Source organism: Apteryx rowi, unplaced genomic scaffold (assembly GCF_003343035.1).
Source record: "Apteryx rowi isolate R43461 unplaced genomic scaffold, aptRow1 scaffold_16, whole genome shotgun sequence".
In the NCBI taxonomy this organism is placed as follows: domain Eukaryota; kingdom Metazoa; phylum Chordata; class Aves; order Apterygiformes; family Apterygidae; genus Apteryx; species Apteryx rowi.
Genome location: NW_020447863.1, coordinates 3490072 through 3515783, shown reverse-complemented (window position 1 = coordinate 3515783; position 25712 = coordinate 3490072). Strand labels below are relative to the sequence as shown.

At 43.2% G+C, this 25712-nt stretch overlaps 1 protein-coding gene across 1 annotated transcript in view; it reads right to left on the bottom strand.

Moving 5' to 3' along the window:
* TNC (tenascin C) overlaps positions 1-24855 on the bottom strand; it is a 48076-nt gene extending 23221 nt beyond the window's left edge. Inside the window, exons 1-12 of the mRNA XM_026059704.1 lie at positions 24393-24855; positions 21906-23006; positions 21600-21812; positions 19562-19825; positions 18591-18706; positions 18340-18496; positions 17460-17729; positions 16130-16315; positions 15296-15385; positions 14320-14583; positions 3997-4269; positions 1697-1969 (exon numbers count right to left, since the gene is read on the bottom strand). Of these exons, the coding sequence (XP_025915489.1) occupies positions 1697-1969; positions 3997-4269; positions 14320-14583; positions 15296-15385; positions 16130-16315; positions 17460-17729; positions 18340-18496; positions 18591-18706; positions 19562-19825; positions 21600-21812; positions 21906-23006; positions 24393-24855 (3670 nt within the window). The remainder of the gene's footprint in view (positions 1-1696; positions 1970-3996; positions 4270-14319; positions 14584-15295; positions 15386-16129; positions 16316-17459; positions 17730-18339; positions 18497-18590; positions 18707-19561; positions 19826-21599; positions 21813-21905; positions 23007-24392) is intronic.
* Positions 24856-25712: the final 857 nt, after the last annotated feature.

Below are 25712 nucleotides of genomic sequence, written 5' to 3'. Positions count from 1 at the left end.
TCTCAGACTCAGCTTATTTAAGCCTGTCCTCATAGCAATCTTCCTATAATTTACCAAAGGAACAACGATGAGTTGGAGACACGTTTTAGAGCAGTTCGGTGGACAGCAAAAGAAAGAAGAGAAAAAAGCAAACCTTGAAGGTGAAACGGTGAAATACCTGTGGTTGCCAGTGCTGTCAAGGTCTGACCACCTTGCCCATCAATTACACCATGGAGTTGGACAGTGTAATTAGTGGCAGCTCTGAGAGTGGTGATTACATAGCTCCGGGAGGCCCCCGGCACTGTGTGCACCACGGAGTCCAAAGGGAAGTCAGAGTTTCTGACTTCTAGAATAAAATGATCAAAGGCATTGTCCTGCGCTTCCCACGTGAGCGACATGCTGTCTGAGGTAGCATTTGATACAGTGAGTTTGCTAAGGAGAGGTTCCTCTACTATGGGAAGAAAAACAAATGGAAATGTGTTGCAATTATTAAAACCCAAAGCAATAAAATAGAAGTTTGAACTTTACATGAGRCACAGGTCACAAAGAATATCTAGCCTTGTATTTCTCAATGTTTTTCATTCCAGGACCCCCGCAGTCACCCTGCCCATGTTACCTGTGATTCAGTAAGGATATTCACAACCTGCTGACACTAGAAACTGCAACCCTGTATTATCTGATCACTGATATTTGATATTATGCTTAATATCACTGACCTTAGGAAGTTCAAGATCACTTTGCGGGTCATAGTTCTTCCCCTTCTAAGCTTATTTTAAGATAAAACTAGTATATTCCTTGTAGTCCTTAAGAAGATACAATCTGTATCTTCTGTACAATCTATGCCAGGTTAATCTATTACTATGATAAATTGCTATAACAACTTTTCCTAAGATCATGTCAATAGGCAAAATCTGGTAGAGATATTAAATTATCACAACATGAGCTGTTGTCTGCCTGCTTTGAAAATGTGCCTTCTGCTTCTGTAATCTAGTCCTCTCCTTCCACTTTCACACTGTAATTAGCCAGCACACATCTGACATTTGACTCCCCTCTCTCCAACAGCCTGTTCTGGAAAAACTGTCAGTCATAAAACCTCAGGATGTGCAATGTGCCAACAGCTAAATACCTACTTATTTCATTTACCCACATCAAGTCAAATGTACTCTTTCAATCTCTCATCCAATGTAAACTGAACTCTGAAGTCAAATTAAAGCAATGCATTGGCCTTGTGGGCATCTACTGTCACAAACTAAAATATGCCTGAAACCTATTTAGAGAAGCAGGATAAAAATGGTATCTAGAAATCTGCTTATCTGAGAGAAATAGTGCTTCCTTTATGCAGAGTAACAGATGGAAACACATGCCACAGGGCTAACATAATGCATCATCTCCTGGTTGGTTCTTGGGAAATTTGCTGTGTTTCTCATTTGTGTCACAGGTTGCCCCTACCCTGATGTTTTGAGTAAAGAGAAAATGTATTATTATGTGAATGAAATCACATCACACTGTGATTGACTGACTTTGCTGGATAGGATGGTGGATTAACATTCACAGTTCCAAACGTCTCCAGCAGGTCTTCCTTGGGAGTGGTCAAGGAATGAGGTAGAGGATTTGGCAATGGGTAGATGGATGGGGTAGCAGAGGGCAGGGAAAGGGGCACAACCTGCAAGGAAGAGTTAGAAAAAAGGAGAGTTAGCATTGAGGTAGGTTTATATACCTGTTGTAGCTGCAGCACTTATTGCCTGAGTGCGGAAACCACGAGTGATCCCATAGAGGTAGACAATAAAATCAGTGCTGGGGGAAAGCCCTGAGATATGAGCAGTTCTTGAATTGCCCGAGATGTTGAATTCCATGGGCTCCAGCAACCTGTTAGAATCAATAATTTCAATAGTAAAGATGTCAAAGTCCCCACTGGTGGTTGTCCAAGAAAGGTTGAAGCTTTCAGGAGTAATGTCGGAAACGGTTAGCTCACCAACTTCTGGGTGCACTCCTGAGGAGGGAAATAACATTGGTCAGAATGGGACAGCCCCGTACTTCCTTCTGCTCAGAAATGCTGAGCTTTGCTCTGCACATGCTGATAGCACTCTAAGCTGCCCTTGGAGAAAATGTTTTGAGTAAAAGCTTTCTACAGGCAGGCAGGCACTAAGGGGAAGAAATCAAATGAAAGCACCTCAAAACGCTATATGGGGGGGTGGGGAGAAGAAGCTCTAAAGTTATGGCTATTCCCCTTTGCTTCCAGGAGCAGCCATGCATCTTTGAGGTCTGAGCATGAAAGCAGACGCAAAAGAAGATTTCCAAATCCAAGGGCTTGAAAAGTCAACTTTCACTTTTAGTGGAAGCTGAAACTAGAGCCATTGCTTTATCCAGAGGGAAAGGTTGTGTTTTGTTTTAGCTCTTCTACTTTCCTTTTCAGCTTAAGACTATGAAAGCTGGCATGTAATTTGGGAGTTGGAGCCAAAATGCAAAACAGTGATAGCTGCCTTAGGGTTTCTTCCTCTCTGTAGACATCCCTGACACTCTACAGGAAGGCTCAGAAAATTCTGACAATTGGAAGTCCCTAGAAGGGAAAAATTTTGAAAAGCCGGGTGCTGAGTGTGACCCAGAAAGGGAAGGGAAAACCTCAGCAGGGCATCTTCTGCTGTTTTCATTAAGTTAATAAAAAGAGAGCACATTGTGTACTTAGGCAGGACACCCATGAAGTCGATTTTCTTCTTTGTGCCCCCACAGCCTACCAGTCTAGTCGCATTTGTCTATTTTCAATGGACAATCTGCTACCAGCTCACACTCAGGACTCTCAAAGCGCAGGACTTCCAGCCTGCAGAAGGATACAGCCAAAGGCAAGCGCCTTGTGTTACACACACTTCTACCTAAGCCAAGCTGCTTAAAGCATTATTGCAACAAACAAGCTGCACTGTGTCCACTTTTTCAATTCTGTTCAGTTCTCCTGTGTACTTTTATCCCCTTCCATGCTGGGCAATGTGTACTCAGGGAAAGCATGCTCCAGCCACTCCACAACTGCAGCAGGTTGCAAAGGGCTGTGAGGAAGCCTAGAGCCAGCAGATATTGTCTACAAGAAATCATCTCAAAGACGAGCCACTGCTGCTCCTCTATTGCCAATCGATTCACATCCTGTTCATTACCAGTGATCCTAATACCTGGAAGGAGCAGTGAGCTATATAGGATAGACATAAGTGTATTTTCTATGTCTCAGAGTAGGAGCTCACAAAAGGTCCCACTCATCCAAACCGCAGTTTTTCACAAGGTCAGTCAGAAAAATATTTTCATGCCTCTTGATTAGTGTCATGCAACCTTCTGATGATGTGAGACTTAACTTTCTTGTTTTGGGTCAGTTTTATACCAATGTAATTCTGTTGATTTGGATCTTCTTGCATTATATCTTTTCCAGGGCAATCAGACTGTTTAATAACTTTATACAGCTCAGTGTATGATACTACTCTTGGTAGGCATCCACTACTTTTCCATGGAAGAACTTATGCAAGGTGGCTGTCCTTGACCTTTAGTCAGCTACATACGTTACACTCCTGAGCTTGTACTTACTCAGAAGTTGGTGAATTGTTTCAGAAATAGCTTCTGAAGGATAAAACCCAGAATACTCTTGGCTTTGATTATCTGGGCTATAAAGAACAGGTATTCATAATTTTAACAAGGCAGCCTGGGCTTTCCTGACCATGTACAACAGCCACCTAGGTTTTGCAGTTAGTGTCAGCCAGCAGAGAAGTGAATAAAAGGGAAGAAAACAAGCCATTCTGAGAGGGGAAAAAAAAAGAGCATTCCTAAAAGCAAATGGCTCCATGAGGGCACTGAGACTCTTATTGGAAAGTCTGATCATGAGACATTTCCATGCCAAAGATGTTCAGCCAAGCTTTAATGAGTTCAGCGCACCCCATGCAAAACAGATCAAGCGAGCAAGCTTTCACTAGCAGCTGAAATAGGTCTGGCTCATATCCCCATCTGCAAAGTAAGGGAGGCATGACGCTGGGTGAATTGAAAAGATACCTGTCGTGGTTTCAACAGAAAGGGGTTTGGTCCTGTAGCCTTGAATCACACCTTGAAGTGTGATGTTATAAGGTGTGTTGGCCTTGAGGCCTGTAACATTCATAAAGTGCAGTCCACCTGGGACTGTGATAGTCCTGGGTTCTTCTGGTTTGTCAGACTCCTGCACCTGAATGATAAAGTTCTCATAGGCCCCGTCGGTTGCCGTCCAGGTGACTTGGAGACCATCCCAGCTAATCTCTGACACTGACAACTTCCCGAGCTCAGGTTCCTCCTCTGAATAAGGACAGAGAGTCAATCAGTTACTCAGATTACAGACTAATGGAGATGAGCTATTGCCTAATGACTTTTCACATTAATGAATTTCATTTGTAATCAGAGATGCACGCCCCTGCACATTTCCATTCTTGGCTGCCCCAGAAAACTCGTAAAGTCTCTTCAGAGACTTGGCAATACAGAACAGTAAGAAAAGAACCATAATAATAATAATCATATTAATGCTAAAACAGTGCTTACAGAAGACAGTTTATAGACCATCTTACAGCTGCAAGTGTTTTGCCAACATTAATTACAACTCCCTATGAGACAAGTAAGTATTACTTTAACGACTTTACTGCAGCTCTTAACAACTCAGTGTTTGTCATTATGAAGTGATTGCGAATACTGCAAAAAATGTCTGTTGTAAGGGCAGGAAGATACTGTGAGCTTATAGCTCTCAGGGCTTAGATGTTTATGCTTTTAACTGTGTCCACATGAAAGATACTACTTATTCTTTTAAACTATTTCTAATCCAAAACAATAAAGAAAGAAAAATTTCCTCTCTGTCTGCATGTCTTCAGTTTAATAGATTTGTCTCCATTATGCTAAATTATTCTGTCCCAAAATCTTCCTGGAGGCAGAGAAACTTAGATTTGAGTTATTGATGTTAATCTACAACTGAAATCCGCATTCGCAGAAATCAGCATTCTAATAAGCCATCACAGGTGTAGTCGAGGAAGTTGGGAACCACCCAAGATAACTCCCTGATGCTGTTAAATTTGAAAGCTTAGGTCATTTTCTCAGTGAGAATAGAAAACCCTCTGGTACTGAGGGAATACAACTGACTCCTTAAAATCAGCAGTCACATAGGAAAATGACACAGTACTACCTATTTTTTTTTTACACATGGGAAATCTTGTCATATAATCTATCATTGACCTGTGGGCTAGGATGACTTTCTATCACTTTTCTTATGTACTTGCACTGTTGACACATAAGCACAGTACTAAGAAGAGAGGCTAGCTGAGTAAACCCAACCTGCAGGACTGAACGTTTATAACAGAGAGATGATCCATGGAAGGAAATGGATCGAATTTGACAGTTTTAAACTTCAACTTAAAGTTTTACATATCTGAAGACAGTGTAGGTAAAGTGGCCCTGGAATAAATGAGAATTAGGCTCAGTGATTACTTGTATAAATTTTTTACTTGTGAGAACAGAGTGCTAATTGCGTGACTGCTGCATGGCCTGATACAGACAGGTAGGGCTGTATTTGCAGGGGCTGGCGCTCATGGATCACAGTCAGTTATCATCGGTGTGATCCACTCATGCTCAGGCACTGCATCTACACATAGTAAATTGCTACCACTCAGGTACACAGAAGTCTTGATCAGCTCTTCTCATCCTGTTAGAAAGGATAAAGTTATTTACAGAATAACACAATGATGTTCAACAACAACAAAAAAAAACGCATGAATCCAGAGCTGTGTTGTTTTATCAGGAGCAGGAACGAGACACTCCTCGAGGCAAAATATAACTCCTGTCAAAATAGCACCATTTAGCTGGAAAAGAAAAAGCAGGACAGAAAAGGAACTGGCTGTATCAGAAATGAATGATCTTTCAATGGCAACAGAAACAAATAGAACAAATGTATTTCCTTTAAATGAAAATGCAACTAAACCAAAAGTAACAGTATGGCAAAATCTTTCAAGTAAAAGCATGATTATAAATGAGTAATGCAGGAATAGTCACATCTTAAAAGCAAGTTAGATTTCTCTGAAGAATGCTCAATTTCATTCCCCTCCAAGATGCAGAGTCCCTTTTCCTCCCATTTATTTCTCATGCATGTCTGAAATGGAAGTACACACAACCCCATCATGCTCTACGGAGACCAAGAGATTCTCATATAAAATCATGCACCAACTTGAATTCTGGAGAGCTCAAAAAGCCTCATCCATAAATCATCCAACATATACGACAAAACAATGACAATATCATAGCAAACGATACCAAGAGATGATGTTTCTTAACTTAAAAAAAAAAAAGAGAGAACAAACCATTGAGAGATAAGACTGCTCTAACCAAGCACTAGGTGTGCAATAATCTATATGTTTCTGCATGAATACTTTATCTCATATAGTGAATTTGGTTTTGGGTGATGGACTGGCATGGTCACTAGACTCCAGCTAGGTTCTCCAGTCATGAGCTTAAACATCAGTGCTTTGATCATTATTGAACTGAGCTCTGTGGCTACAGGCCTGTTTCCTCACGAAAATCATATATTAGGGATAATAGGTGGAAGTTTTCAGAAAGGCATACTCCCAATGTGTTACAATCTTTTTTTTCTCAGACATCACCACTTCCATGCCAACGCTGCAAACTGCAACCTCCTTGCAATCTTTCTTGTGCTTGAACTACAATCCAGACAGATCCCTGTAACATCTTGCTATTTTCATGTGCTTTGGAAATAGCAGATGCATCATTGTCTCTCTTTGCATGCAGTTTGAAAAGAGAGAATTGATGCTATGACACCTGAAAAGCTGCATGGGGCATTGTCCATGCTGTACAACTTAAAGCCCTCATTCCACAGCAGTAATTGATTTATTTCGTGCATTAAAAAAAAGGAAAAAAAAACAGAAGAAAGGCATCACTCCCAAAGCCTAGCATTTCTGCAATGGAACAGTAGTACGAAAATGAAGCTCTGCATTTCAAAGCCGGAAAAGAACATATGGCTAATGAATCCAGAAAAAATACCTGTAGCAGCTAGGGCTTCCAGCGACCAAGAGAGCTGACCTTGAATGCTTCCATGGAGGTTAATCTGGTATTGTGTGCCAGCTGTGAGATTGGTAAATTCTGTTTCTCGTTGGTTTCCCGGCAAAAAGATTTCCTGTGTTCTGTTTAAACTGGACAGGTCTTTCAGAGTGATAAAGAACTGATCAAATACCTCATCTTGTGCTGCCCAGGACAGGGTGAAACTAGTGAAAGTCCTGTGTGTGACATTAAGGTCATGAAGAGCATCAATGGCTTCTGAGATGGGAAGGTCAGTGGGCACCGAAAGCAGAGCATGAGAATCAGTGCTGGGGTTTGTTAAATAACTTAGCTCAGTAGGTGCAGGACTGGTAGGATTAAATGATGTTTCATTGTTYGATTCTCCAGGTGTTGTAACTAGATTTGCTAAACAGAGGTAAATTACAAGTTAAAATTTCCTAATCATAAATCCCAAAAGATACCAAGCGATGTCTAACATCTGCTACAAAACAGTTTCTGTGTTTTGCATTAAAGATCTTTAAGAACAGAGAAAACATWCAGGTACTTCTTTTTTGGAGACTGAATCCAAGTCATAAGCGAAGATAGTGTCACCAAGCACARCGTGGTTCTCACACAGAACCAAACTAACTAGCAGATCCAGAGCAACAACCATCACACATAGCCATCCATTGACACTGGCTTTCAACAGAGATATGGGCACATCCTCAAACGATGTAAATCAGTACACTTTGGCTACCTCCGAGGAACTTTGCTTATTTACATCGGCTAGGATTTGAACCCTAAATCTCTTAAACATGCCTTTTATCTTTACTACAGTATATCAGTTATTGCTGCTGATACAAACCAGAAGTGGAACACATGCCAAATATTGCAACTATAGCCGAATCCAGACTGAGAAGTCAGCCGCAGCAGAAGCATGCTAAATCTCTTCCTATCCAAAGAAATACAGGCTTYGAGCAGTTGTCCATCTGGACACATGCAGAATTTTCAAAAAAAGGGAAGGGATCCATAACTAAAAGCCAACAAGACAGAAAGAATTTGAGTGGTCTTTCTTTAAAGAGATCTAAAAGGATGGAAGGGGAAAAGATCAGCCTTTAACATGCTGAACAAGACTATGAACATGCCCTGTAGCACAGTCAGATTCCAAAAATCTGAGAGCTGTAGAGATGACAGAGAATGTCTATTTGATCACTGCTGCAAGGCAACAGGCAGGTAATTTTTCTGAGACTTCAATTAGCCATGCAGAATTATTTCCTCATTAGTGGAATAGCCACACCATTTCACACCCCAATGACTGCCTTGCTTTCATGCCCCACTGGCATCCAATTAAGACACAGCAAGTCATCTACTATCATCAGTCAGAACAGCACAAATATGTACTCAGGATTCAGCATCTGTCTCCAAACTGACACATATATCAGAAAAATATTTCCAGAGAAGAAAGATCAATTTAAAACGTTTTCAAATAAAAGCAGAAACGTTATCTCAAAAATATACTCTCAGGACAAATACACACGTAAAAACATTCTTTTCTGCTCACCTCCAGGAAGGAAAGAAGCCTGTGAGGCAAACAGTGATATATATATATTTATATATATATATATATATAAAACTATAACTATATATATGTATCAGCGATACTCTTGATTTAGGTAAGAGTCCTCCTAAACTACCCCAGCATGTGATTCGAACCAGACCCTACACATGATACAACCTGAAGACAGCAATGTTGTCATCACACTAGCATATGAGCACTGGTAACTGCTAGCTTAATTCCCTCTTTTTCAATAAGTACGCTGTTAGAAATATTATCTGACCACTCTGGGGTCACCGAGTTAATGCACTGTCCCCAGGGAACAAAGCAGGAAGACATGCAGCACCTAATCATTAGCCTTCTGTGACTCTATCAACTTCAAATGCACAATCAAAAGCCAAACAGCTCTTTCCTATTCTGGGAATAGGCAAAAACTACAGCACCAAACAAGTGACCTGGTAGTTAGTCAGCCTTAAGGCTGCCTACTTAACATGCATACTAGTAGCTGGGCTTTACAGTGAAGTATTTCTGCAGGAGACATGCGTACACACAGTGTTCAGACCAGTGGAGAGGGAAGGGCTGCAGTATGTCACACAGATACAACTCCATGCTCCGGATACTCCCACCGGGGAACTGCCATGCACCCTGCGTTGGAAACCCAGGAAGAAATGTCAAAAGGAACAAGGGAAAAAGAAAAATCAGACTGGCCTTAAGGTTCTGCTTTACTGAGGATCCCTGAGAAAATCCTGAGAAGCCAGTTTTGACTAACATTTCATATTTTCCCTCATTTTACTTGACCATCCCTAGTGACACTTACCCCAGGTATTTGGTAGTTACAGTATGAGCACACAAAGACTTTGATTTCTCTAATCTGAATGGGAAACAGAGCAACAGTTCAATGTCATCATCCAAAAACGAGGAACCGACCCCCTAGCTGGCATTTTAATTCAGCATTTTGCCACTACAAGTGGGTTAAACATACTGTGCCAACTCTGACGAATCCATGTGGGAATGCCACGCACAAACTGTGCCATGAAGCATGTGTAATTCCATGTAGTTACATTATCTCTGATTTTTTTTAGACCTAATTGTGAATACTACTTTGGGGTTTAATGACTAACTCAACAAATGAATTTGTGGATGAGAAAGAGTAATCTAGCCATCTACACACACACACAGGTAAACACACACATACCCCACATTAAGTTAACATGTAATAGAGGAATATGTGGTTTTGTGTACAAACATACAGTAGATAGAAAAATGAAAATGATATGAATACATGGAAAATACCCTGATACCACAGACAGTATTAGCTTTCAGTGTTTATCAGATAGAATATCAGCTAGAGAATAGATAAGGGAAAATTTGGAGAGCAATCGATGAACTGTTAGATAAGACCACCAATGAAAAGCAAACACTTGAGCAAGCAACTAGGGGAATAGATGGGAAGACGAGAAAGTCAGAGCTCTAGGAACCCTAGGTGGGTGGATGAGAGCCAGATAGGATGATTCATAGTAGCAAGATAAATGAATAGCAGATGCCAAAGAACCGAAAGCTGTGTAGAAGGGAACTGGATGGACAACAAACATATGCTCTTTTTCGAACTGCAATAATTCTTAATATCATTGTCTTCATAAATTCTTCAGGCTGAATATAGCCTAATTATGTCTCTATTGCTGTTGCTAGCCTTCAGAGAAACTCCATTTTAATGCTTCATTGGCATTTTTACTAAGAAGAAYGTTAATGTCAAGCCAGGACATTTCCCCGGTTACTTGGGATGGAGCAAAGAGTATTCTGTATTATTTCTTGCTTCCGTCTCTTGGATTTTGTATTATTTTCCAAGAGAGGCTACCAGCCAGTTTCACTGTGGAGTCTCTCATCAGCTCAAACAAACTGTAGGATATGACTGCAGCTCCAGGAAAGAAGGTTATAGAGCCATGGCCTACCGTGATATTTGCACTCTTTTCAGAAGCCTTCATCTAAATAGTTTTCCCCTCTCTTGACCAGCTGATTAAATTGGGCTTACAGTGCCTTTGCAACTCTGAGCTCCACAAAGGAAAATATTGGAATATATCACAAGCCAGGAATACTACAGTAGCTATCACTAAAAATCCTCAAATTAATATCTGAGATTCCAGCTACACTTAGCAGAAGAATCAGCTGAAGAAATGGGCACTCTTTACTGGCAAATTCATTTTCCCTGTGGTAAGCTCTGTAGTTTCCCATCGAACTGGCTCACCTAATCACTCTTCCTAACGTTTCTTTGAGTTTGTATAAGAAAGGGTGGCACAATCCAAGACTAGCAGAAGCCAGGAGAGGAAGAGGGACTGACGCACAACACAGACAAGGTCTTTGGTAAACAGCATAAATCTTAACAACATTCAACAGAGTGGAAAGCTTGCTTCTCCAAGCCATGCTTCTGGTCAGTTCTTTATGCACAACTCATTTCCAGAGGCAAGGCAGCATCATATCCATGATTCATCAGCAGTTGCTGCACAATCTGGGTCCTGCAGCAGAGGAATGTTAGGCTGGCACTTGGTTTCCCTAAGGTCCACTCATTTATCTCCACAGGCTCTCATGCCTGATGTATTACCATCCCTCCTCCTCCAGGAGCCACATTGTGCTACACAGGCAGTGCTCCAGGACCAGAGCAAGGAGGAACAAAGCTGCAGTCTGACTGCTCAGCCTCCTCAGAGCTGGGTTACGTGCTCGCCCTACAGATTAGTTGTCAATCTCATGTAACATTCTCCAGACATGCTGCCAGAGAGGTCCTACCGGCTAACAAAATTACTTGTTTTCCTTGCGTCCTGAAGTTGATCTAAACCTAAAATGCAACATGATGCTGGGTGGGACCTCCAACAGGTAAGTGGTACCTGGTTCATGATACCTTAGTTAATAACAGAAAAGAGGTACCTGTTGTAGCCACAGCTTCCAGAGGAGGGGAGCGCTGTTCTCCAGCCAATCCATACACCTTGATTTTATAGGAAGTGTTAGCTTGGAGGYCTTCAATCACAGCACCTAAGGATTCTCTGGGAAGGAAGATTTCTGCAGGGGGCACAGCTGCCAGTGACACTTCCTTGTATTCCACCACAAAACTACTGTAGACGCCTGCGTTCGCATACCATGAGACACTAAAGCTGTGGTCTGTTACCCTGGAGACCACAAGGTCCCTCAGTGCATCCTCCTGCAGCCCTGAGGCCTCTGGAGCAACAAAGCTCCCAGAGCCAGAAAGCTCCTCTGRGTCAGGAGTCATTGCCTGCATTAGGGTTAGACTATGTGGAGCTACAAAGAAATAAACAAGCAAACGGCAGTGTGAAATATTCAATCTTTCCTTTTCAACAACACAAAACAACATTTAGCAAACTGAGCACTTTACAGTTGTTACCATCCCTTGAATGCAGATCCATGGACATCAGAACAAAAAAGCTTTGTCACTTGAGCTACCTTCTTCCATATGAAAAGACAGAAGCAATAGAAGGCTGCCATCCTGCAGCATGGAAGATATCATGACATGTTCTTTGCTAGAGGTTCATGAGGTCTGAAAGTTTTGACAATCTGTGCATGGAGAGTTGACGCACATAAAAAGATAACAGGGACAATGTGAGGGGGGTGAGAAGGCACCAACAGAACATCTTCAGCTCTGGGGCTAGAAGCAGCCCTATTCTCAGTGACAGAAAATTCACTGTACAGACAAATAAAAACAATGTTYGGGAAGCAAAAGCCCTGACTCTCCTGGACATCTGCAGGCAGAGAAGCTTGACTGAACCATCAAGACACTAGGAAGAACATAAGACCAAATACCGGGAATCTGGAGAAGCAAAAGAAACTCTGGAAGGAAATACTCTCAGCCCTCCTGGAGTACCTGGCTCCTTTGYTCAGCGAGGCAGGACTAAAATGGCAGGCCTATCTCCTCCTTGCACTCACCAAGAGCTAGTCCAGCCCTAGCTATGCTCCTGACATCTTCCACTTTAATCAGTTCCTCTCTCTCCCTTGCTGTTCCAAGTGCTCTCCCCAGCAGTGAAACGGACCTGAGGTCCCCTACAGCTCTGCAAGAGAAGGTAAAACAACAAGCTTGTTTGGCTTAGCCTGAGGACTTGAGGACCTCCCAAGTACTGGGAATATGGATGAGATGGATTGAGGAAAAGGTAAACTGAAGTGACCTCTTGTCTTATACTCCACAGGCTTACAGGCCACGTCTGCCTCCTGATGCTYATGTGTTTGGATATGCCCATTCCTACACAGGAGGAAGGTCACAGAGACAGGTTATGTCAACTACTGCTGTTGACTTTAAGGAACCGCTGCAGAGAATTCTTTGTTTACTGGTCGCTCTGAGCAAAGACTTAAAGCAAATACACTGGCCAGATGAATATATTTTAAAAAGAGAATCACAAGGAAAAAGAAGGCATCTTGAGGGACTTTTGGAGCTGGTGCTGGAAAGACCAGACTGTGAAATTCCACAGCTTGTTGTTTATGCCRTCTCATCCTTTACATGCATTTCTTGTGAGACTACTTAGTCTTCAAACAGGGGGGGAAAAAATAACCTTGGAAAAATTAAAGCCTGCTCACTCCCACCACTTAAACCTTCAGCTTCCTTTTGTATGTGCGTGCCTCAAGACTTTCTAAATTCTCCCCACACTGGGCACTAGCCTGACTTATGCATCAAACAAGTAATTCAGTGCTGACGGCTTTCCGTTGTTTACACCACAGCATATAACTCTCATCTGAACTAAATTACCTGACTCTCTAAAGCATTCCTAGGCACTGCTGGTATGAACACTCCTATGGAGTATGAAACTGGTTTTGACCAGTTCAGTTGTATACAAGCATTAATTTGTAAAATCCGCAACTTCTGGCATGTGTTTACCTCATAAGTGGTCTTGGAGAGAAAACGCTATAATAAGTATATATTATACAATGCAATAAAGATAAAAATTCTAACCCCACTGATTCTGATTTCACTGGCTCTGCTGAGTGACAGCAATTGAGGCTTGGCCTCACAGTATCTAGCCTGAAGGCACCTGAAGATTCAGGACTCGCTTATGTTCTATATGAAGACATTAACTCTAYGCAAAAAACTTTGGGTGAAAAATATTCACAAAGAATAAAACCTTATTCAACAAGTAACCCATTGATTCCAGTTAAGTAAAAAATAGTTTGTGCAAATAGAGATGGCTGAAATGGACCCTTTCTTCGTAGACAAACGTAACAGTCATGGTATCCAACGGAAACGCTGACTGTGACTAGATTTGTGACATTAGCTTTCCTCTGCTCTTGGATGAAAAAACTGAAAAAAGGGGAAAGCAGAGCCCTGTTGACTCTGCTGAAGCTGATGGATGGAGGCATACTGTGAAGAGAAGTCATAAGGCAGGAATAAACCATGTTAAACACATTCTGGTTGTTCTTCCTCTTTGTTTTTGGCTGTAGAAAACAAAACAAGTTATAATGCACAAAAAAGCAGTCCCTTTTAAGACAAAGGATGAGGACTGCATTTCCTGCAGGACAAACAGCTGTGTTGTTTATGAGTCTTCTCAAATGACAGCAAGAAATCCCTGGCAACATGGAGTTAAATACAGTAGTAAGGGAAATACACAGCTTTCCCTCAATAAGCCTATCATGCTAGACAGATAAATCAGGCCTCTGCAGGCAGCTGAGGTCTTCAAGCTGTTCCCCAGACATGACTTACAGAATCAGGTGAAGCTGTGCTTGGGCCAGTCATTGCCCAGTGACATGGTGCACGGCACCTACCAAAAGCTGTTACTCACCAGTCGAACCCTTGACAGTTGTGGGTTTGCTTTTGTGTCTGCCCTTCTCTGCGACCAGACTGATGGTGTATTCTGTTCCTGCTTCCAACTCTCGCAGGGTAAACGAGGTGCTGTCCACAGGGACCTCCACTTCGTTCTTCCTTCCAGAGGGGCTAACATAAATGAGGCGGTAACGATCAAACTTAGCCACTGGTCTTCTCCAGCGAAGGGACAAGGTTGTTTCAGTGGGGTCACTGACTTCCAAGTCCTTGGGGTTATCAAGATCTACAGGTTAAAAAGGCAAAGTTGAGATGTTAAGCAGGGTCTCTGATCTGCACTGGGACAGTTTCAGGCACCTGCAGACAGAGCAGCATTTATACTGCGTGTCTAGTGACAGCTCAGAGTCTCATCTGCCTTTCTGTGCCTCTGAAGCCCTGTTGCATGACCTAAGTAGAGGAAGATGAAGTTCCCTTTACAGGCAAACCACACCAGATCCAAATTTCCCCCGCTTACATTCACTTTAGCAGGTATTGCATGAAGGAGAGGCAGAATTTAATCCTTCAGAGCATTTGCCTGGGAAAAGGGGGATGTTGGGAGAGAACTCCTGGATTTGAAGGGCAGTCAGGACTACTGCAACCTCTGAAGCTGAGCTCTTTGTCAGATTAATCTTTATGCCCTAACCACCATTCCTGCCTCAAATCCTCACAACTAGAGGACAGCCAGGGTAATCACTGGAAGCGTAATAACCACTAAGGAGCTCACCTGGAGGTGAATCTCCCAGAGATCCTGGTACAGGAAAAGGAGCCCAGATTCAGAGGCTAAGATGTCTGAGAAATGTTTTCTCTTTCCCTTCAGGGAAAATGTTYTATTTGTATCAAGATGAAATGAAGAACTTCTAAAATACTTCTTACAGCATTACTTAAAAATGAAAGAAACACCAGAGTGGCTCAAGCTGACTTGCTGCTTCCTCCAGAGCACAGAGGAACAAGCTACTCACCAGTCCCAGCATTAATGGTAGCAGGAGCACTTTCCCTGTCCTGTCTCACTGCTGTCACTCCAATGCCATATTCAGTTCCAGGCCTCAAACCTAAGAGATAAGGAGAAGAGGTATGAGTCCCTGTCTATGGGAGATGCTGAACGGCATTTATTTAAATAAGGAAGTCTGAAAGTAAGTGAGATTAGATATATTTTTTCCTGTATAAGTGGAGAATCAAGGTTTCGTTTACCCTGCAGCCGATCTGAAGTGAACGCATCTTTTTCCATGGACATACCAGACGATAAGGATTACGGCTGACTAAGATTGCATGCTAGACACTGTGCAAATACATAATCAGAGACAGATTCCACTTGCAAAAGCTTGCAGTGTAGGTACTTCAACTCAGGAAAAGGGTACAGACATCCATATTAAATGGAGAAATTCTAATTATCTATCCTTGCAGGCAGGTAAGGCAACTTGCATGTACACAGAAAAGCTGCAAGCTGGCATCAGTAAATACATCATTAGCCCATGCAGAAGTGTCTTAAACTCGGAGATATGAAACCATCCCCACAAAGAGATAAAGGTACCTAAAAACTCAGGGAAGTGACTAGTGGGATTCAGAGACGCACATGAAAGTGAAATAGTTAGACACCTTTTGCTGTCTAGTCATCCATCTGCAGGTGTGCAAATAAACATTATATGTATTTTAATTTAACTGCTTGTATTCAAAATATGTAACCGCTGCTTGTAACCTCTTAGATATGATGACCAAAAAGGCATTTTTTTCACTACACCTTTGTGTACTAGGGTGATGATAACAGCATGACATTCACAACCTCTCAATCCTCCTACCTGTGAGTGTAGTTTTGGTTGTTGCCTGGTTGCCCTTTGGCACTGTGATCTCAGCATGGTCTCCACCAGAGATGGGAGCAAACTTAATTCTGTAGCTATCGATATTTGCATGGCTGTTCTTCCACTCTAAAGTAATGCTATTGTCTGTCTGTGACACCCGCTTCAGGTTCTTTGGAGCGTCCAAGTCTGTAAAAGAAAAAAAGAATCATTCTCTTATGACAGTAGTTTTCAGAAGATGAGAATGATCCAAAAACCTGATATTAAATTTTCTCACATATAATACCACTATGTTCAAGCCTTTAACTACATCAAGTAAATTTCTTTTGGCATAAAGTGGAGAGTTCACTAGAACTGTTTTGGGAAAAACTCAGTGAAAGAAGTTCAACTTTTACCTCCCGAAACAAAAATAGCATTTTTAACTTCAGTGATTTTTTTTCTTACAAAATATAAAATGCTCATGGAAAAAATATATTTGGATGAAAATCTTATTTTTCCTTTGTAAATAACTCAATTTTCCAGTGAAAAAGACCCRTAAGAAAAAAGAATTGACCAACTCCAGAATTTCTGTTCAGCAAACACCTTCCAATCATGGCTGAAGGGAACTCTAGGTCTCAAAAAGAAAGGAGAATATTATGTAGAAATTCAATGGGATTTCACTGTTCACTCCTATAACAGACTTAAATCCTGATTTGAAGGAACGACTACATTTTGGGGTGAAAAGGGAGGTAATTCTCCATGTTCCATTTACTCAGCTCCATTAATGCATCCAAACTTTGACAACATGCTAAAGGACCCACCTCTTTCATAAAACACTCCCAGGATCACTAAGGGGCAAACTAAATTTAGAAAAAAAGACAGCAAACATTGCCAGAACAGAGGATGGAGAAAGAGCAAAGTTCTCCACTAATCTGTTTTGGATTTAGGAAAACAGAAATAACGYCGCTGCTCAGGTTTTAGATGTTGTAGGAGTAGGAACCATGGAAGATGGCTAGCCCAGCAAACAGGCAATAACCTAGAGGAACTCTGTTTCCCAGAGCAGGGATTTAGCATAAGATGACCAAAAGCTTCTAAGTGACCTAATAGCATAACTTCCATTTTCAAAAGATGTTTGGAGACTTGAGGGTCTAAATATTTTGTTGGGAGTCTCACTCTTAAAGTCACAAAGATGCACAGGAAAACAATCTCCACTTCCATATATCTCTGTAACAGAGGTGGTTCTGTGTCAATGCCGTAACTATCAGCTTAAGTCACATGTTGCAAACAGCACAGGAACACTGGTGGCAATTGCATTACCCTCCCAGAAGTTTGGGCTGGTATCCAAGCCTCTTACCTGTGACAAAGACTTCTTTCACAGGATCGCTTTCCATGTCCCCTCGCCGAGAGATGAGCGTCACTTCATATTCTGTGTGTGGCTTCAGGTTTCCAAGAGAATATTGGTTTTCGTCCTCAGAGAGGTCAATGGTTGTCCTGTCCCCTGGAATATTCTTGGGGCCGTAGGTGAGCTCTATGCCTTCGATTTCAGCCAAAGGTTTGGACCATGTGATCAGAGCTGTGGTATCCGTGACATCTTTTGCTTCAATCTGGCTAGGGGCATCAAGCTCTGTTATGAGGAGAGAAAAATGTGATTTTTTTTTTTTAAGGAATCTCACCAGAAAGATCATACACAGTCAGGACTTCAAATTGCTGAATCAAGGCAAAAGAGAGTGGTTCCTACCAGCTGAAGCTTATCTTGATTTACTTTCTTCCTTTAGCTATGTAAGAAAAAGTGCCAAATGGAGCCAGTTCATCAGAAGCTAATTCATCAAAATTCATTCACTTCAGAAGTTGTCAAAGCAAAGATGAGAGGAAACCCTAGTTGGTTCTCYATCTGCACAACAAAACCTCTTTCTCCTAAATAACTTCTTCATGCAGTCACTGCCAGGATGACAGGAATTCTCTTTTCTGTCAATGTACCTTTTGAACAAGAACCAAGTGCATACTGCTAGCTACCTTCTAGATAAAAACAAATTTCCTTTCCTCTTCAGTCAGGTAATTTGGAAAGGAATTAATTTCTCCTTATGCCTTTTTATTAGCAGCTTCAGTGCTTCCTTTTTTTCCTCGGGAGATACAGTACATAGCTTGGCTTTTTCTTTGTTTAAAAATTCCACAGACTACACCAAATAGCAGTTGTTTTATTGGTTGTGCTACATCAAATATCAGGTTGTGCTTACTTGTGGTTATCACCCTTGATAGTCCTGGTCCTCTGGTATTGTTTCTCACTATATGAAGGGATACATTATACTGTTGCCCTGGTGCCAAACCTGGCTGCATATATGATGTTTCTGGCCTTTTCAAGCTGCTGGTTATATCTCCATTATCCTCCTTTTTCTGTAACACAGAACAATCAGTTAACATACATACAGGAAACAACAGGATCCTTCACTTGCATATGGCCTCTATGCAAGAAACGCTGCTTCCTTACCATATTACGGAAGATCACCTCCCATCCATCAAATGAAATGTTCAGAGGATCCCACTCCACCTGGACGGATGTTTCTTTGACAGATTTGAATTTCAGACCTTCTGGAGCAGGCAGGTCTGTGACAGAGAAAAAAGGGGATAACTACATGAGCAATGATTTCCCACAAATGAGGGCACTGGCATTGGGACATCTTTACACAGCTATAAATATCCACAATGTAGTGACCCATATCTGAGATGTTCAGACTCTCTTCACAGCCAGTTACTCTGCCTTTGAAGTGACATTCCTCTGACCTATTTTAGATGCCATCTTAGAGTAAAATGAATTGTGCCCTAGAAATGTCTATTTTTTCCCTTTATCTGTAAAGAAGCTTTGTGTGGACTTGTCAAGTTAGATGAGATGAATCCTGCCCCAGGTGTCTAAAAATGATCACAGTGACAGAAGTCAATGGACATCTTTTGAGGCTGAGATGTTTAGATACAACTGTGATGTGCACGATATAAAAAAGAAGATGAACAAGCAGACAGACAGCACAGGAAAAGTAAGATGTTGTAAGACACAGTGAAGATGCAAAACACTATAATCTCCATTTTAGTTAAAACACTTTGAATCCAAATGTTTGCATATTGCTTTTTTCACATGCTGCTATATTTTTACATTATTTTAGGAAGCATTACCAAAGTTTAAAAATGTACCTTATTATGAAAAAACGGAGCATCTTAATTTACAAGGACTCTATGATATTCATTGGGAGGCACTGCACTGAGCAGAAGAGCTAGTGAACTGCAGTTTTAACATAGTCTTTGGTATTGGAATAGTATAGAAAATGAAAGTGAAGATGACTGTCTTGGTCCAGAAGAGAAGATGAATTGAAAATAAAAAATACAATAGAAAGAAACCCCCAAAGAAAGGATACAAATAAATATACACTACAAACACAGATAAGTGGGTGAATACAGGAACAAACTCACGTGTTGCAACCCTGGCACTGACTGGAATACTCTTCTTGTTTTTAAGGATCGCAAAGACACGGATAAAGTATTCCACGCCCGGCTCCAGTTCATGAATAGTGGCAGATGTCTGATTTCCTGGCACAGTGAACTGCAGATCTAGGCCACCACTGCTGGTAGGGACGTAGGTGACAAGATACTCATTGACTAGATTCTCATGCTTCCACTCCAGATTTACGGTCTTATCTGTTATGTTTGTCACAGTCAGCTCAGTTGGAGGAGACACTGGGAAGGGAAAAACAAAACAAACTTTTAAGAGCTTTTCAAGGCTAAAAAAGGAATGACTTACCCAGTTTTACATCTTCCCAGGAGGAGTTTATAAGAATCAGCTAACAAAGAGGGAATGGAGAAGCCATGTCACACAAATTAGCCAACTGAAGAAAGGAACGTTCAAGTGATGAAGACTACAGACATTTCCAAAAGTCACGGGCCAATTTCTGCTCTCACACTCACATGCAACCTATAGCTCATTGTGTTCTAGCTCCTCCTCTGGTGGCTAATGCACAAGACTGATGCAGATGACTACTCTAGCAGGCTCCTTAGGGATTCGGTTAAGTCAACTGCCAGCAACACATGATTTTATAGCTGAAAGTCCTGGGCTTTGCATATGCAGAATTGCATGGATTTTCCGAAGTGAAATAAAACGTGATTATTTTTTCTAAATACTTCCAGTGAATTACTCCACATTTGCACACGCAGAGCACAAAATGTGGCTTGGGAGTCTTCCAGCAGGAGGAGATAAAATATGGGAATTTCTTTTCAAGGGTATTCATTATCTTTTATAATGTTCCCGCCCTCAAAGTACTCCTTGATTACTCTACAAAGACTTCAGTTCCAAAATTACTCCTCAGGGATCTCCTAAAGAAAACTATCTCCTTTATAGTGTAACGTCTGTCATTATCTAGCTGCAAAAATTTTCTATCAACTTCTATACAGTCAGCGGTCCTGGGAAACTAAGCATGTAGCTTTATAGCTAGGTTTCCACTCCAGCTGATTCTGTAATTTTACTACAAACTTTGTCAAACCCAACAGTATGAGTAAGAAAACACTTAAAAAATATATAATCAAATTTTGCTTTACTTAGAAAAATGCATCTGACCAGCTGAGAGATAGCCAAGGCCCCAGTAACCCTGAAAGCTTGCACTATAATGCTTGGAACATCTGGCCATCCTATTGTGACAGCTGCCTCACACTGATAAGTCAGATAGGACAAGGTTATTTTATGAGTTTGCCTTGCCTCCATTACACCCTCTGACTCCGCAAGGGTTCCAGCTCAGAGAGATCTACCTTCACAGCAAAACCACTGAGCCATTGGAGCCTGTTCATGTATTTTCAGTGCCATGTGTTTGTTTTCTGCTCCTACAATAGTGATGGCACCTCAAGTGCAAATCCCTTTTGTACCAATCCAGCATTGGAATAGGAAGCAGAAGCTGGCTGTCAGAAACATTTGATACCTAGGCTATTTATTCCCTGAAGTTCATTTTCCACATTACTTCATTCCTGCAGAGCCTTATTTTTCAGTATAAATTTTCTCTGTATTCTTTTGACTAATACTGCTGAGAACCTAGGAAGAAGATTCTGCATTCATCTCCTTCTTCTCCATAGTCAGAATGTTTTTTGGGGGATGAATCTTCTTAGCATAAAGAGGTGTTATGAGAAACTGAAAGGTAAGGGTGACAAACCCYCAGTCAGCACTAGCTACCGCTCCAGTGACATTGCAGTGGGAGCAAGCTTGGAGATAACAAACTGATAGCACTACCATTATCAGCTTACTGGCCACCAAAAGACACCAGCAAGGACTACCCCACATAGCCCTGACAAGTAGGGGAGGCCAAGACCTTGCTCTGGGTGCTGTGACTCCACTGATTCAGTTGTTTGGACTATGATAAAGTGGAACCAAGGTCCAGCTACACAGAAGGGTTCATAGAGCCTCCTACACTGCTGGATGAACACAGACATTACCCAAGGGAAGCGGGTTGAAATGGACATTACAACCTACCATCAGAACAGTCGTCCCCTATGTAACCATCCTCACAGATGCACTGTCCCTCGACACAGCGTCCCACGTTGTTGCAGTTGTTGGGGCAGGAACGTTCACGGCAGTCGTCCCCGACAAAGCCTTCCTCGCACATGCACCGTCCATCGACACAGCGGCCCCGGCCATGGCAGTCGTTGGGGCAGTGCCGTTGGCTGCAGTCCTCTCCTGTGAACCCTTCTTCGCACACACACTGCCCGTTGACACAGCGCCCACGGTGGTTGCAGTTGTTGGGGCAGGCCAGCTCCCCACAGTCATCCCCAGTGAAGCCATTGTCACACACACACTGCCCCTCTACGCACTGGCCTCGGTTGTGGCAGTCTTCAGGGCACCGCAGCTCCCCACAGTCCTCCCCTGTGTACCCCTCATCGCACACACACTGCCCRTTGACACAGCGCCCGTGGTTGTTGCAATCGTTGGGGCACCGCAGYTCACCGCAGTCATCCCCGATGAATCCCTCGTCGCACACACACTGCCCATTGACGCAACGCCCGCGGTTGTGGCAATCGTTGGGGCACCGCAGCTCACCGCAGTCTTCCCCGATGAATCCCTCGTCGCACACGCACTGCCCGTTGACGCAGCGCCCGCGGTTGTGGCAGTCGTTGGGGCAGCGCAGCTCTCCGCAGTCTTCGCCCAGGTAGCCCTCGTGGCACACGCACTGCCCGTTGACACAGCGCCCACGGTTGTTGCAGTCTTTTGGGCACCTCCTTTCACTGCAGTCGTCCCCCACGAAGCCCACGCGACAGACACACAGCCCATTCTCGCAGCGACCGTTGTTGTTGCAATTGTTGGGGCAAGTCAGATCCCCGCAGTCCTCCCCGGTGTAGCCCTCCTCGCAGAAGCAGGTCCCGTTGACACAGCGCCCGCGGTCAAAGCAATCGTTGGGGCAGATGAGCTCGTTGCAGTCTTCGCCAGTGTAGCCCTCGTCGCAGACGCACTCGTCGTCCACGCAGCGCCCRCGGTTGTTGCAGTTGTTGGGGCAGAGAGGCTCGCTGCAGTCCTCGCCGGTGAAGCCCTCGTTGCACACGCACTGCCCGCTCACACACTTCCCATGCACGCTGCACCCCTGGGGGCAGAGCTCCTCGCCGCAGTCTGCGCCCGTGTACCCCTCAAAGCACACACAAACCCCATCGACGCACTTGCCTTGGTCGTTACAGTCCGACGGGCAGGTGGCCTGGCCACAGTCCTCACCAGTGAAGCCTTCGTCACAGATGCACTTGCCACGGACGCAGCGGCCCCTGTTCAAGCAGTTGCGCAGGCAGTTGGGTTCGGAGCAGTTGGGGCCTTTCCAGCCAGGCTCACAAACGCAGCCGCAGATCTCGGTGCTGTAGTTTCCATGTCCACCGCAATAGGGTGTTGTGTCCAGGCGACCTGTACCAACGAATCAGAAAACCTGTTACCCCCATTGGCTCTGGGTTGTGTCAGACCAGTGCAACACACACTCCACCCCCACCATGCCGCGTGGGGCAGGGTTACACAGATTAGCGCCTTTGCTGAACAGCGAGGACAGCCAGCCACAGGTCGTGGTGCCTGTTGCTACATCTTCCCCCTGAAAAATAAAAATGATCATGGTGGCAGAAATGTGCCGGTGACATTGGATACAATGCCCATTTCAGTCCAGGGGGTTTGGAGGTGCATCCAAAAGGTTTACAAAGATTTAGAAATCTGTTGCTGCGTGCTGTACCACCAGCACCCAGAAAATAGCTTCTTGCACTTCATCTCTCTGCTCCTACTGCCAGGCCCAAACAGTCCAACAACAGTTTGAGAAAAACTAAACAGTGAGAAACTATAACAAACAGGGTAACGTTTCTAAAGCAGTCAGGAGATATTCAGCCTTTGGGTCCCTTACTGGAGTTACCTAAAAGGGGTCTGATTTTCCCAGATCCCTGCAGGACATGTCTCTTTAGAGATTTGCCAAAGCTTTTGAACCAAAATACCTCCTCCTTTTTCTTATGAGATTTAATTTACCAAGAACAGTTTAATTCACACTACTGACAGGGAAGAGCCCCTGCCAACTACTTGGCAAATTAGCGTGTTGGATTTGCCTGCCCTTCTCAAAACCTTTTTCCACTGACAGAGCAGCTTTGCCGACAGCTTCATGAGAGCATGCACCATGAAGCATTATTCACCAATTCACTCCAAAACATAAAAAGCCGGGCAGTATGTTGTACCATTGGCACTGAGACTGGTTCTGTGCTCAGGGGGATAGATTACTACTGAGAAGATCTCTGCTTTCTCTCTTGTATGACCAGTCTCTTACCTCAGTTTGAAAAACAGCAGGAAGGATACTATGTTTTTTTCTCTCAAATCATTTGTTCTCACTAGTATTCATCTATAGTCTATGCCTTGTTGTATTTTTATTGGTCTCTATTAGAGAAAACTTGGAAACAAAAATAGTTACACTGGCAGCCTATTCAAGGGGATAAATGCAGAGCCAAGAGATTGGACTGTATGAGTTTAATCTTAGCTCTGATGCTGACTGTCACCTTGCCCAAGCACCATACACGCTCAGTGCTGCAGCAATAGTGTGGCTGACCAGTGCTCAGGCAGAGCTCTGACCCACAGATACATTAAACTGCAAAACTGTGAATGAACACATCTTGCAAGCTGGCCAGACGCATTCCCAATTTTGATTACGTTTCAAATTTAACAGGTTGACTTTTGCTCATTCTTGAAACAGATTCTAGTATCTATTCTAAACAAGGGCTGCAGCCAGCACGAGAGTTTCCCGGAGAGCAGCTCCCCCGGCTGCCTTACCTTCTGCTGTTTGGGCACCGGGACAGCATCCAGCGCCGCTGGCACACTGCTCTCGTAGGGAGGATACCAGCCCCTCCAGCTCCTCTAGTCTGCTCAGCAGATCCTTAATGTCTGGAGCAGAGGCACAGCCACAAGCCCGGCGGGGAATGTTGATCCGGTGCGTGAAGACAATCTGGTTCTCCTCGTTCACCGTGTGCTCCTCGTAATGCTTGACTGGCTCAATTTCTGCCTTCAGGTCTGCATCGCCGCTAGCTGAATCCAGGTCCACAGAGCAAAGGGAGCCAACAGGTAATTTAATGTTGTAGACGTGGTTAAAAACCACGGGCTGATTATCTTCTGGCAAGGTCACGTTTAGCCCAGTCTCCCGCTTCTGCCGGATAATTCGCTTGATGAGTCCACCACTGGCATGCTGGTATAACGAAGCTAAGATCACACAGGCCAGCACCCGGGTGGGGAGTCCCATTGTGGTGTTCAGTTCCTTCTGAAAGCTGATGGAGTCTTATTTCTGTTTGGTCTTTGTAGTCTGGAGCCAAAATTGGAGAGCCAGTTCAAACCAAATTGGATTTCCTTTCCTTTCCTGGTACAGTTGTTCCCTAAAACAACAAGGAGCCGTGTAAGAGATGAACAGCAGCTGTACCACCCARCAAAATGTCTGCAACACTGCACGTGCCCATGTCCTGAAAGAACTTGGCTGAGGTGCTACTCAACATATAATCTCACTCGACCCAAACTTGCTGAACTTGCACTTAAACAACAGCGCAGTACGTTATCTTCCAGGATCTTAGCGTGCTTGTGAACAAAAACTAACAAGACAGCAATCTTGAAAGAAACTACTATTATTTCCAGTTTAGAGCAAGTATAATGGAGTAAAGAAGGTTYAACTGTCTCAAACAGAAGACTAGGGCAAAGCAGCCTGCCGAGTCTCACCTCATGCAAAAACACTACTTTCATATAGAGATGTAGGSCCCAGAGCAGGGACCTACAACAAAAAAAATACATAAAAACAAAACATATGTTCTTTTATTATACAGATATTGTCAGAAGCCTGCATTCCCTTCCCCCACTACTCCACTGCTTGCAGGCTAACAAAAGTTAGATCACTTGAGAATTTGAGACACTTTCAAAAGGCATATCAGCACCACTAAGCCTACCGCAGCCCTTTTCCAAATGCTTTAATTTAATCTGCTTGGGAACCTGAACTCCAGAGCTTATAGCCAATAATAGGCTCACCATAAAGCTAATTTGCCCGCAGCAGGAAGATAAATGGACCTTTCTGAAGAACGCTGCAGGCTCAGGGTTCTGGAGTCAGTGTCCACATCA